The sequence below is a fragment of the Ciconia boyciana genome, chromosome 9, assembly GCF_034638445.1.
Source record: "Ciconia boyciana chromosome 9, ASM3463844v1, whole genome shotgun sequence".
NCBI classification, from domain to species: Eukaryota; Metazoa; Chordata; class Aves; order Ciconiiformes; family Ciconiidae; genus Ciconia; species Ciconia boyciana.
In genome coordinates, this window is record NC_132942.1 from 4,421,777 (window position 1) to 4,434,620 (window position 12,844).

Genomic DNA, 12,844 nt, shown 5'->3' on the forward strand with positions numbered 1-12,844 from the left:
AACAGTGACAGAGAACACATGAAGGTGTAATGTTTGGTGTAGCATGAGTGTTCACTTAGGCTAAGAAATACAGATGCTTTTGCCTGGAAACATGTCTTTTTTTTTCCAGTTCAGCTGAAATGATCACCTAGCCTGGACTTAAATCCATGAAGTCTTTTCACTGAAACCCTGGTTCAGAACCTTCAAGTTCTGAAACAGTTGCAAACCCAAGTTGCATGGCATAACTGACAGGGAGTTAAAAAATTCTAGGTTTTAAAATGATTCATTTAGTATCTGCTTCATTTCAGCTATTGTACTATTAAGCAGGCTCCTTAGTGTCTTTTAATCCTTCAGTTTGATTTTTCTGCACTACTTACAGAAAAGCATTATATTTTCTTTGCGGACATGTCTTAGTTAATATGAAATTTAAGTGAGTCATGGTGCTTTCACATAAACTATCTGATATTCCAAGTTACAGAAACCTCAAAGTCCTGCAGGTTTTATTCAGAGAAACAGATGTCTCTCTGCCCCACTTCTAGTTTGCAAAGAGCATCTGTACATTGTGTTTTCTGAAAACCTCCAGGGAACAAGCAGCTGGAGACACATTTTTTCGCTTCTGGTTCCAAGCTTTTTTTACAGCCAATATTTAAGCTCCAGGCAATCTTTTAGCCCTCCCTGGGGTTATTACAAGTGGCTTTACTGATTTTACCCCTGCTGCTTTCTCCCCCATCCTGCCAGAAAGAACTGCTGTTTTTCACACTCGTACCACCAAACAAATATTTTATATGAATGTTATGTCCCCTCAGTATAGTTTTGATGGGGCTTTTGGTTGCAGTTTGCTCAATATAATGGAGTCCAGGCTTACAAATGATACAAGGTGCTGGTAAGAGCTCTCAGTGGGTATTCAGGCTTTGGGGATCCTGCTTACCCCTGAACTGAAAGACGGGGTACGTGTGTGTGTGTGACCCTTGCCATAAACAGCCTTCACTGCTACAAGCTGGGAGAGCTTGTGTAATATTCTTTCGAGCTTTCCAGGCTTATTCACCTTCATTTGGCTCAAGCTCTCTGCAAAGCCCCTCAGCTCTCCTTAGCAGAGAGAATCAGCAAGAGAGGTGGTATGGGTGGCATCTTTCAGTGAAGATTTCATAGCATAGAGGTGTTAAGTATTTCCGAGCTTGGCTAGCTTGATACTAGCTGCTGTAAGCTCTTTTCTCCTACTGGAAAAAAAAAAACATTTAGAAATAAAGACTTTATTTGGGTGGTGTCTGGCCATTCCCTGTTGAGGGGTCTCCAGTGGGGTTTCTGCAACAATGATCTCTCTCAACCAGATTTTATTTCTGATTTATTCCTGACTGCCAGTTTGCACTAGTAGAGTTTTAAATATCTCATTATATAAATTTTACCTGGGGCAGACCTGCCTTGAAAAGCTAACGATTTTTATAGACTTTTGTGAACTCACATGCTCCTAATTTTACCAAGGAAGGAATTGCAGCACCTCAATCCACTCCACAAAGTCTTGCAAAGGAAGGCTGGGTGTAAAGCCAGCCAAGCTGGTAGGCACGAGGAGAGAAGTACAACTGTGTTATAGGTGCACAGACACCGAAGAAGCTTTTTTCCGAGTCCCGTTTTGCAGTCTGGTATTTTGTAAAATGGCTTTAAGCTACCTGTTCTTTGCGATTTTTTCCACCTCATTTGTGCTAAGGAGCTGACTCCAAATTGCTCATAGCTGCGTACATTTTTTATATTTTCTCCAGAGGAGATCTTAACAGCATTGTATCTTGCTCTGTTCTTTCTAAAACACATCAAAACGTCATTTGCTATAATAATATATCTAATGCACTTCTGGCAAAGTATTCTTCATAAAACAGTTTTCAAGCGTGTGATATTGCAGTTGAGATTTCTCAGTGCATTCCCCGTCTTTCCCGGGTGAGCTGGAAGGTGCAGACCTCTCACCTTGGGCATGAGGAAGCTCTGAACTGAAGGTGGTGAGACTCCTGTGTTGGGCAACAGAGATGTTAATATAACAGTTGGTAGGTGCAGTTGTGAAAGACACAAACTGGCCGCTTAGGACACACTAACAGAAGGATATGGAACAACCAGCTGGTGTTGCACAGCCCCTGGGAGCTGCAGTTGCACCATTTCCTTCCCTGTGGTGGGGAGCGGGCAAGGAGATGGAGAGGAGCACGCCGAGAGCAGGTGGGCTGGCTTGGGAAATGCTGACTTCTTTCTCTTGCGTGAACGGTGCGAGTTCCCCAGTTTGCCCCTTTTATGTCAGTAGTAACTTCCCTGGCTGTTTAAGTCCCTTCAAGGTGGTCTTATGGACTGAGCAAGAGTGCAGCGGGCAAATGCCAGTGTTTGGGCTGATACCAACAGGCAGTGAATGAGTTAAGCCTGATGCTGTCCAGGAGAAATCCCTGTTTTGCTCTTCAGCCTTTCCAAAATTACTGTGACTCTGCTGTGCAAATTATGTAGTGTTTCAGGAGGGTCCACTGCCAGTTACCAGGGCTTTTGGATAGATGGTACCTGCCATGCGTGTGTCCATAAACCTTGCAAACGTTAGTCTAGTCCCTCTTAACATACTAATTATCTTAACATTACCTCTTGATGAGAAAACGGTAAAATGATGGAATAAGGTTTTTGGAGGAAAAAAGGCCAGAAAAACTGTGAGACACACCTGGGCAATGGTAGTGGACTCTCTGAGCAGAAACATCAGCAAAAGCCAGGGCTAAACCCTGAGCCAGGGCAAATCCAACCCCCCAGCCAAGGCCTGCGCTTTCCTTCCAGCTGTGCTGCCGTCCTCCATTTGTTGCCCACAAGAGAGGGTTGGTTTCTCCATCGTTCCTTCACACGTGTTTCAGCTCAGGGGGATTCAACCAACATCCAGAACCTGATGATTTGTTCCATAAAGTCCTTCCTCTTTGCAACCTCTGTGGGGCTGCAGCCCTGGTGAACTGGATAAATGAGAGCTGCGCATCTTATTTCTTGGTGATGTTACAGTGTGATAACTGTAGGTTTGCTGGGCTTGTTAGCAGGCAATTGAAAAGGTAAATCCTCTTCCTAGCTATGTTTTACAGAACAATTGGGTTTGTCCTTGGCTACCTGGTGCGTTCAGTGTGGGAACAAGTCAATGCTGTGCACTTGCCTCCCGGCTGATCTGCGCACAATATGTTATTAAAGAACCTTAAAAGCTGTTTCTCTGGAAAATAAATAATGTTCTTTGTGTGAATCATTAAAAATCAAATTAGGATTTAAAAATTAACTGTAGAAGAATTCACTTGTGCAATTAGCAGCACAGGCTTTCATGGTGAAAATCAAGCTGGCGCAACGTAAAACAACTTGCATTCGCTATTTATTCAGGCTTCTGATCACTTGACGAGGCTGAGATAAGAGGAATTTTGCCACGATGATTAATTAAGCTTTGTGTACATGGCTTATATTGTAGTATCGCTGGAAAATCAGCAGGTTGCGCTAGCCGATCAGCCAAAAGGCATGGTTGGGCAGGTCATTTTAAGTAGAGAGCAGGCTGTAGGAGATCTGAGTATGTTGCCTTTCTTCTTTGCTAAGTATGAGCTGAAGATGAAGCTGGAGTTGTGCTGGTGCACAGTTCTGATTGAAGACTCCACCTCGAATTTATTTTGCCTTTTTAATATGCTTGCTAAGCCTGAGTTGGGCAGGTTTTAATGGGGAGGGTGGAGAAATGCAAAAGAAAATATTTTCGCTACCGATGTCCTATCCTGTGGGGAGGACAAAGTTCTGGCTGAATCCTCCAAACGTCCTTTAATGGTCGGGGAAGTAGAAGGGAATAGTGCAGATTTGGGTTGCAGCCTTAGGCAGTTAGGACTTTCACAGATTGGGATCCCAGCTTATCTCTCTCTCTGGGACCTTGTGGTATAAACTTAGAAAATGAAAGGGATAGCAAGGAAAAGCATCCCTGCAGAGCTGGTGCAGAAAAAAAAGCAATTCTGCATGGCCTGAGTTTGCCAACTCTTTCCTGAAAAGCCTAGTTGCTCCCGTTACTTCCCCCAGCACCCTTTCCCCTCACCTTGAATATTTCTAGAACTGTGTATTTTAGCAGCCCTTTATTTCCTTCCCAGGGTCAGTGTCGTGGTTTAACCCCAGCCGGCAGCTCAGCCCCACCAGCCGCTCGCTCACTCCCCCCAGGTGGGATGGGGGAGAGAATCGGAAGAGTAAAAGTGAGAAAACTCCTGGGTTGAGATAAAGACAGTTTAATGGGTAAAGCAAAAGCCGCGCACGCAAGCAAAGCAAAACGAGGAATTCCTTCACTCCTTCCCATGGGCAGGCAGGTGTTCAGCCATCTCCAGGAAAGCAGGGCTCCATCACGCCTAACGGTGACTTGGGAAGACAAACGCCATCACTCCGAACGTCCCCCCCTTCCTTCTTCTTCCCCAGCTTTACATGCTGAGCATGACGCCATATGGTGTGGGATAGCCCTTTGGGCAGTTGGGGTCAGCTGTCCCGGCTGTGCCCCCTCCCAGCTCCTTGTGCCCCCCCAGCCTCCTGGCTGGTGGGGTGGGGTGAGAGGCAGAAAAGGCCTTGACTCTGTGTAAGCACTGCTCAGCAACAACAGCAATAACATCCCTGTGTTATCAACACTGCACAAACCCAAAGCACAGCCCTATACTAGCTACTATGGAGAAAATTAACCCTCTCCCAGCCAAAACCAGCACAGTCAGCTACAAATTGTACTTTCCCTTCTACAGCCAGTTGTATTTTTTACTAGCCTGAAAAGATAAAGCTGGATTTCTTTATACTATTTGCCCCAGCTGCTCTGTAACCTAAAATAGAAAGTGGTATTTACTTTGTCTTCTCTGCTGCTGGGTGACAGCCTCAGCTAAACCTGGAATTTTTAGCATTTGCCCTCTACCTCTCTCAGGCACCTGCCGGACCATCCCGCATCCCTGCACCAAAGCCCTGCACCTCCCTGCGCTGCTGGAAAATCTCAGATTAAACAATAGCTCCTTGAAAAGGTTTGTGAAACCAGTCTGTGGGGACAGCCCAGAAAAGTGCTGAGCTGTTGTCATTAATGTCCAGGTGAAAATGTTACTTGTAGAGGAGCAAAGCTGGTGAGTTGTGGGAGCAGCTCCGTCACAAGCCGGGGGGACCACGAGTCCCTGGGAGCGGTCACTGCTGCGTGGTCTCTCTGGACTGCAGGAGGGCAGGATGCTGTGCCGAGGGCAGGGAGAAGGCAGGCTGGGGTCTCTCAGTGCTGTTTTGGCATTCATGTTCCTCCCAGGGCCCTGGTGATATCCTGTGCGCTGTGCTTTAGAAAGGAGGTGACGGGATCTTCTGTCCCTATTAACAGGTTCCTGATGCATATGACAGCTGAGGGAGGGGGAAGGAGACAAGTGTGACCCAGGGAAGAGCTTACCTCTCTTTGCTGGTGTCCTGGTTTCAGCTGAGATAGAGTTAATTTTCTTTATAGTGGCTGGTGTGGGGCTATGTTTTGGATTTGTGCTGAAAACAGTGTTGATAACACAGGGGTGTTTTAGTTGTTGCTACGTAATGTTTGCACTGGTCAAGGACTTTTCAGCTTCCCCTGCTCTGCCAGGTGCAGAAGAAGCTGGGAGGGGGCACAGCCGGGACAGCTGACCCCAACTGCCCAAAGGGATATCCCACACCCTATGGCCTCATGCTCAGCCTATAAAGCTGGGGAAGAAGAAGGAAGGGGGGGACATTCGGAGTGATGGCGTTTGTCTTCCCAAGTCACCGTTAGGCGTGATGGAGCCCTGCTTTCCTGGAGATGGCTGAACACCTGCCTGCCCATGGGAAGGAGTGAAGGAATTCCTCGTTTTGCTTTGCTTGCGTGCGCGGCTTTTGCTTTACCCATTAAACTGTCTTTATCTCAACCCACGAGTTTTCTCACTTTTACTCTTCTGATTCTCTCCCCCATCCCACCCGGGGGGAGTGAGCGAGCGGCTGGTGGGGCTGAGCTGCCGGCTGGGGTTAAACCACAACAGCTGGGAAAAAAAAAAAAGGGTTGGATCATGTTTTCTTTCCCATACAAGGGCTAAAATCAAGTAAAAATGTTAATTTTGCAGTAGAGTGTATTAAGGCTGGAGGCTCAGTGCCCTGCTCAGTCAGCAAGGTCAGCTCAGTCTTTTGTTAGGATTTGCATGGAGAAGTGGGGGCTTGATTGGGGCCTTCCCTTTTCAAATGTGAGAAGTTGATAACTGGGTTAAAAACTGGGATTTTAACCAAGTGAAACTTAGGTAGAAATGTTTCTTTTCTGCGGGCAGCCAACTTCATGACAAAAATAATAAAAAAAAATTGGGGAAAACTGGAAAACCCTGGGGACTTTTGCTGAAATGTTTCTGCTTTCAGCATAAGGAAAAGGTTTTTTCACAGAAAATTCAGTTGTATTTACTTGCCATCAATGTCTGGTTGCTATCTGCCCCTGCAGGTTTGGGCTGTATATTTATACAGGCATGCTGATGTTTCATTCATAGCAAAGTTATAAAGTGTTTCCTGGGGAAGGTGAATGGGACACAGCAGGTTAAGCACTTTTCACAGATGTAGCAAATATCTTTCTGTAGTTTCTTAGAAAAACCAAATCTGCTGTCAGGACATATGCAGCTCCCACTGAAGCAGCTTCCCTGCTTATCTGAAGCTGCAGTTGTGTTAGTAAATACGTGAACCTGCAGCACTTGTAGAGCACTTCAGCCCTTGAGACTCCCAGTAGCGTGTTGGTAGCCTTGGCCTGAAAAGCCCTGTCCTATTAACAAGAGCTTGTTGTCCCGGTAAAGTCTTCAGCTGATTCACTAATGGAAAGAAATGCCTCACTTGGACAAAAAGAAACCTGGGTGTGCCAAGGCAATCCTGAAGCAGGAGTCTGGGGAAAAGGAATGAGTTACTTCATTAATGTTGTTTTATGTTTTCGGTCATGGGCCCCAGGAAGGATTTGGGTTTCAGCTTTATACAGGTTTCCCCCCCCCCCCAGCTGCATTTAAAAAAGCAGAACCCAGCCCAAACTCTGTGACAGCACCAAAGAAATTCAAAGCAATTTGTAGTGAAGCAGCCCTTTAATAATGTGATTTTTCATTTGCAAGCAAAGTGAAATTTCTGACTTACTGAAGAAATCTTCGTGTTTGGCTGCAAAGAGGCAGAGAAGTCCGAGACGAGTGAGCTGCAGCACGGCTCGCTGCGGTGCTGCCGAGCATCGGGGATCCACCACCTCCCAGCCACTCGCCCATTCCCCACTGCTTCAGCCTTCGTCTACGAGTGCAGAGGTGTGCAAGGCATGGTAACAGCTTTAAAGCCTGTGTTATACCTTGCTCTGAGTCTGCTTATGTTCAGATAACCACCAGCATTTTGTTCATGGATACTTTTTAGGTGGAACAACTGTTTGAGGCTCAGTGGCTTCTGCTTTATTAGAGTGACTGCCTATGCCCAAGCAATTTAATGAATACGCAAGTGGGGGGCTGAAGGCTTTGCCCCTGATGTGCAGCTGCCCGTTTACAGGTTGGGAGTAGGATCTGTTAAATCACAGTTCTGGATATGGACGTGGGACGTAATTCCTCGGTAGACCCCTTGCATGGGCAGCAGGACGCCAATTTTCTCTCCCTTCTTGATGGGGCCGCTGTACTTGACGGGTTTGATGTAAAACATCTTAATGCAGAATCCTGTTAAGAGGGGAGAGAGAAGAGGGGGAAACTTGCTCCTGTGAAATGGTTTAAAAGCCTGGCAAACTCATAACGTTCAGTAGCAAAATACAAATGGCAATAAAATGATAAGAGATTCAGCAGCAGAAAAAGTTACAGAAAATGCTGTGATGCTCCTATAGCATCAAGAAGAGAATAGGAAAAGAAACAAATTAACATGGAGGAAGGGGGGGAAGGGGATTAAGGTGGGTAAAACTGCATGAGCAAGTCAGAGGCTGTTCCTTTAATTATCCAAAATGTGCAAAGGGACCAGCTTCATCCTTTGAATTTTTTAATAGAGGTGAAATGCTGTAATCCTTTCAATCAATTTTCCTGCATTAACAGAACCTGGATTTCAAAGTTACAGTTTTCAGTTGGATTCACATGCAAGCACACTGCAGTTCGGGTTGGGTTCATGATTTTTGGCTCAGTTTAAAGCTCTAGAAACGACGCAGAGCGTTTTGCAATCAGGCTTTGCAAGACGCACGTCTTTCAGCTCTGGTACCTGATCCTGAAAGCTGGACTCCGTTGTCGATGGCGTTGCCATTTCCGTAGGGCCTGGCTTGTTTGTCGATCTTCCCCGTGAAGGGTGCGTACACCACCGAGCCGTCCTCGCACACCACGTCCACTCCCCTGTGCTTCCTCCCTCCTCTGAAGAAGAAGAGCAAGGCGGGTTAGCCTGCAGCAGAGCCCCTTGCCAGCTAGAAACCCTCCTCTTGCCCATTTTTTCATGCTTATTTTTATTTTAAGTTTCAAGCGCAGCCATCTCCCGTCACCCCAGCCCAGGACCTGGGGTCATTGTATCCGCCGCAGCCCTGGGAGTCGCAGCCTCTGATTTTGTTTGCAGGTTGACTTGAGCAGATTTTCGCCCATTGTGCTGCAGCTAGAAAAGAAGAAAAGAGAAGAACAGAAGATGAAACCCACAAACTAGAAAGGGGATTTCCCAGCCTGTGTTGTTCAATCAATAGCAAGGTCCCTTTGGACTTTGCTGTAACCATGGGTCAGGCTTCAGGGAACTAGAAAGTGGTTCACCTTTTAATGCAAGTTAATTTTAGGGATGCAATGAAACAGCATTTTTTTGGTTTATGCTTTGTCAAATGATGTTTGAGGGTACTTAAAGCAGCGACTTCAAAGCAAAACTGTGGAACAAATAGATCTGGAGGGGACATCACGGAGTGACCTGCTCCTCTCCCATGCCGCAGGGCAGACGCGCTGCATTCACATGGCAGACATGGGGCTGGAGCTATGGGATGTCTCTGCCTGGAAGGTGACCTGAGCCACTTGGGATCTTGGGATACTGAACTGTAACTGTAAAAAACAGGTCCAAGAGAGACCCACCAGGTCCATTCCTATTCCTTTATGTGGGATCCAGTCAAAAATAAAAGCTGTCACCTAGCTTTTACTAATCGCATTTTCTATCTCCCGGCGTTTCTATACTACTGTTTCAAAGTAGCATCCAGTAGGGTAACATCCTCATATTTTTTATTCCAGACTCCAGCTATCATCACCCACAGTCAAACCCATGCCGACCCTACGGCCTCAGTGATGTCTGAGAGAGAGAAGATGTTTACAGGGGGAGGGAGGAAAGGCAACCCCTGACTTGGTACCTTCTACAAGCCTCTAACACTCCTGTTCCCCCTGCCAAAACTACTAGGGTTTCCCAAGGGATGCTCTTGGGCTCCCTATGGAGAACCAGGCTGGCCTAGCAAGAAGCAACGAGTTGAGGTTTATTCGCGTTTGTGAACAGCTCGGTAGGCACCGTCCCCGTTGGGCTCTGGCAGTACATGCAAACAGGGGAAATGATGTTCTGGGACTGAAGGTCTGGTGCTAAAAGGGTGCAGAAACTCCCTAATGCCTTCCTCGAGCAAAACAGCCCTTTGTTCTAGGTAGACTTCATTTATTTTAATGAATCGTATATTCTTTGTGAAATCAAATGTGGTGACATTAAACACAGAAACATCTCTGGGATGCACTCTATGCTTAGCGGGCTGATCTTATAGTAAAAGGCTTTTAAGAAAACACGCATGCTGTTAGTAATTGATATGCCTCAGCCGATTCTTTCTTATTCAACCAACACTATTACTCCAACAAAATTTTGCCACAACTCTTTACCATATCTAAAAAGGATTTTTCTGTGGAGGTTTCTGTGCAATGTGAGAGGGGTTATTTTCAAAGGCAAAAAATGGCAGAGGACAAATCAGTTCCTAAGTCCTTACAGATGCACTTCATTAAAAAAAAAAGAAAGAAAAAAAAAAGAGAAAGAAAAAGAAGGCAGGTTACAATGAGCAATGTTTAACAAAATTCAGCTAACTCACCACTGGCGATCGCAATTGTGAGGATGACTGCTGTGACTCTGTGCATTTTCATGTGCCTTGAGAGCTCTGCTTTCAAAGTGCAAGGTCTAAAATACTTTGCTTTCTATTTATACATCCCAACAGAGGCTGTATCCAAATTTTTCCAGCCAATCAGAAAATTTATGTGGCCTCAGTTCTTTTGCTTGCAGATTCAGGCCAACAGCAAGAACTGACAGCAGCCCTCGAGGTGTACCACCAGCCTGGCTAATTGGCAGTGTGGAGGCTCCAACCTATTTAGCAATAGCAGCTACGTGGGTTTGTTTGCTTTTGTTTACAACGAAACCATGAATATTAAACCCAAATTTTAAGGACATTCTGTAACTATTTATCTTCATTCCTGCCTGTTGCACAATCCTGAAGTTTAGCAAGATAACTTGGGTGGAGAAAGGGAAAAGAGTTCAAATGAACTTAAAAAAATATCTGGGCAGGTAGACACTTTGCCCTCCCACCATGGCTGTTGCTTCATGGAAGGAAGTTCATCCAGGTGGACACAGCTCTGTGCCATGCATCACACCCAACCTCATGCTGGAAAAATCTGATTAGGTGACCTGTGAAATTAGGCCCTTGCACCCCATTTTTATTAGCGGGCTTCATTAATGCATCCCAGATATTACCATGGTGCTGATGATGAACCTTCAGCATTAACAGTGGGAGAGACACATGTTTACAATCTTCACTGTGCCCAAATGGAAAATGTTAGAAACCCTATAATATTGTGGCTGAGCAAAATTACAGGAAATTGAAGAAGAAGAGAACACTGGAGCACAAACAAGGCCACTTCAAGTGTTGTTTCCGGGAAGGGAGAGAATGCGATGTCCTGGTTTACAGCCAGGAGCTGGAAGTTGTTTGTTTTCTCAGCTCGTTGGCCGCCTGGTCTGAGCCACTGAGAGACACTGACCGTTTTGTTTCCCTGTGCAATAAAAACCGAGAGCGCAGGTTAGATACAGCTTTGGGTCAGGGCTCTCAGCTGGGATGCTGTGCCCTCGCCATCTCTTTTGTGGCACCAGGTGGGTGAAGACTGGCCTCACATCCCGAAACCAAACCAAGAGCAGTTCTGCTGCACAGGATTCAAACCCATCTTTGCCAGTGATGGAAACATCAGCTGTCGATGGATGCTGCTGAGCAGAAGTTGTATTTCACGAAAAGAAGGTGATCCCATCAGGATGTCTTCAAGACACATGTGCTGCCGTCTCCTTTCCCCTTCTCCCCGTGAAGTGTCGTCCAAGTATGTCACTTATGTCTGTCATACAGTAGCAGTGACACGGTTGGACAGAGCCAAGACCTGAAGCCTGGCTGGAGTGGGCTTCATAGCCTGGTGGAGACCATGTGAGATGTTTCAGCTCCAGACAACCCACTGCAAATAAGCAAGACGAGGAGGAGGGTTGTGCCAGTCCTGCTACATGGGGGGTTTTAAACCTGCCGCTGCCTTCCCACACCCCGCACTCCCATTTGAAACCCTGCATGATATTTTCTCCAGAAGAAACACTCCTGGTTTACTGTTTTTCTGCTCATCAGATGTTATGTGTAGAGAGGGGAAAAATCTATTTGACAGTAACATTTTGAAACAATATGTTTAGACAGAGTAGGTAGGAAATAAAATGGCAGTACCTAGCTCTGTGCAATGCTTCTCATGCCCAGGGCTCAGCTAAACCAATCCAGACAAAATTGCATTATCTTAAATTCATTTTGTTGATTAGTAATTTTGTTAGAGACCTACCAATTGAGACCAAAGAGGAGAAAAGAATGAGTGAAGTAATTCTGTGCATTTCCTCAGAAGCTCAGAAAATGAGCTTTTTTTCCTAATTCTGTTACTAATAAATATCCTGAAGGCCAGATACTTTCTCAGTTTCAAGTTGCAGACTCAGTTTAGTGCAGCGGAGGTGAATGTACCATGGTGAGATGCAACAGAAAAACCCACCAGCTTCAAGGGCATTCTTCAAAAACAACAGTAAGGTCTCTTGGCCATCGGCCCATGCCATCTCTGATATTCCTCTGACTCATGAGAGCAGCCACAACAGCTGACTTCTGTTCATGTCCTAAATTAGCAGTGTCACCAATACACTTGGCCATGTAGACTGTAGAAAACGTGCATCTGCTCTTGTGTCACACTGGGAAATTTGGGTTAAGAGCTTTTTGGAAATCTGGATTCCCAGGTTGGATATTGGTTTCTCCAGGGTCTTTTAATAAACTACTGCCTTGCTGTCTCTGGTGTGTGGAGGACGGGAAGACTGCTAAGGTCTGCAAGGCTTGACTCCCTGCACCCCTCCGTGACATTTTTTGGCTTTGTTTTGATTTCGCTAACAGAGTTGAAAAGTTTTTACAGAGCTAATTGAGTGAATTAAACATGGCAAAGACTAAATTATTTGCTGACATTTTACATTATACCCTGAGATAAAGATCAGGGAGGTAAAGAGTGATTAACGTAGATTTTGTGTGAACTGTGCAAGAGCAGCGGATGCTTTTCTGCACCCACCACACTGCCTTTCACGGGGCTTACAGCCTTATTCTGTGTCTGAACAACATTCCAAGGACTGAAGCAATGCACATAACCTACCAATTTCCTCACATTTTTGCTTGCTGCCAGCTGCAGCCAAAGTTGTTTTTTTTTTTTTTTTCTTTGCAGAAAACCCAGTTGCAGAAAGGTGGCAGCAATTGGCAGTTACTTGATTTTGCATTGACGGTGGGTGTGTGAAAGAGTTAAAGCGGGACAAGGGGAGCAAAACCCAGGGCAGAGCCTGTGCGATGCAGGCAATGAAGGGCTCCTTGGGGAGGAGGTGGGGAAACCATGTGGGAGGTAAGTGAGGGAGGACAGGGCTTCTCCTCATCTCACATGGTGCTGGGAGCTACTGAGAA

The 12,844-nt window shown here is 45.8% G+C and overlaps 1 protein-coding gene across 1 annotated transcript; it reads right to left on the bottom strand.

Annotated features, from left to right (window-relative positions):
* Positions 1–7,087: 7,087 nt before the first annotated feature.
* Positions 7,088–10,015, bottom strand: LECT2 (leukocyte cell derived chemotaxin 2). Its single transcript, XM_072872592.1, has 4 exons — positions 9,953–10,015; positions 8,427–8,520; positions 8,143–8,288; positions 7,088–7,619 (listed from the first exon to the last, which is right to left on the bottom strand). Exons 1-4 carry the CDS (start codon positions 10,002–10,004, stop codon positions 7,453–7,455), a joined length of 459 nt encoding a protein of 152 aa, XP_072728693.1. The 5' UTR covers positions 10,005–10,015; the 3' UTR covers positions 7,088–7,452.
* Positions 10,016–12,844: the final 2,829 nt, after the last annotated feature.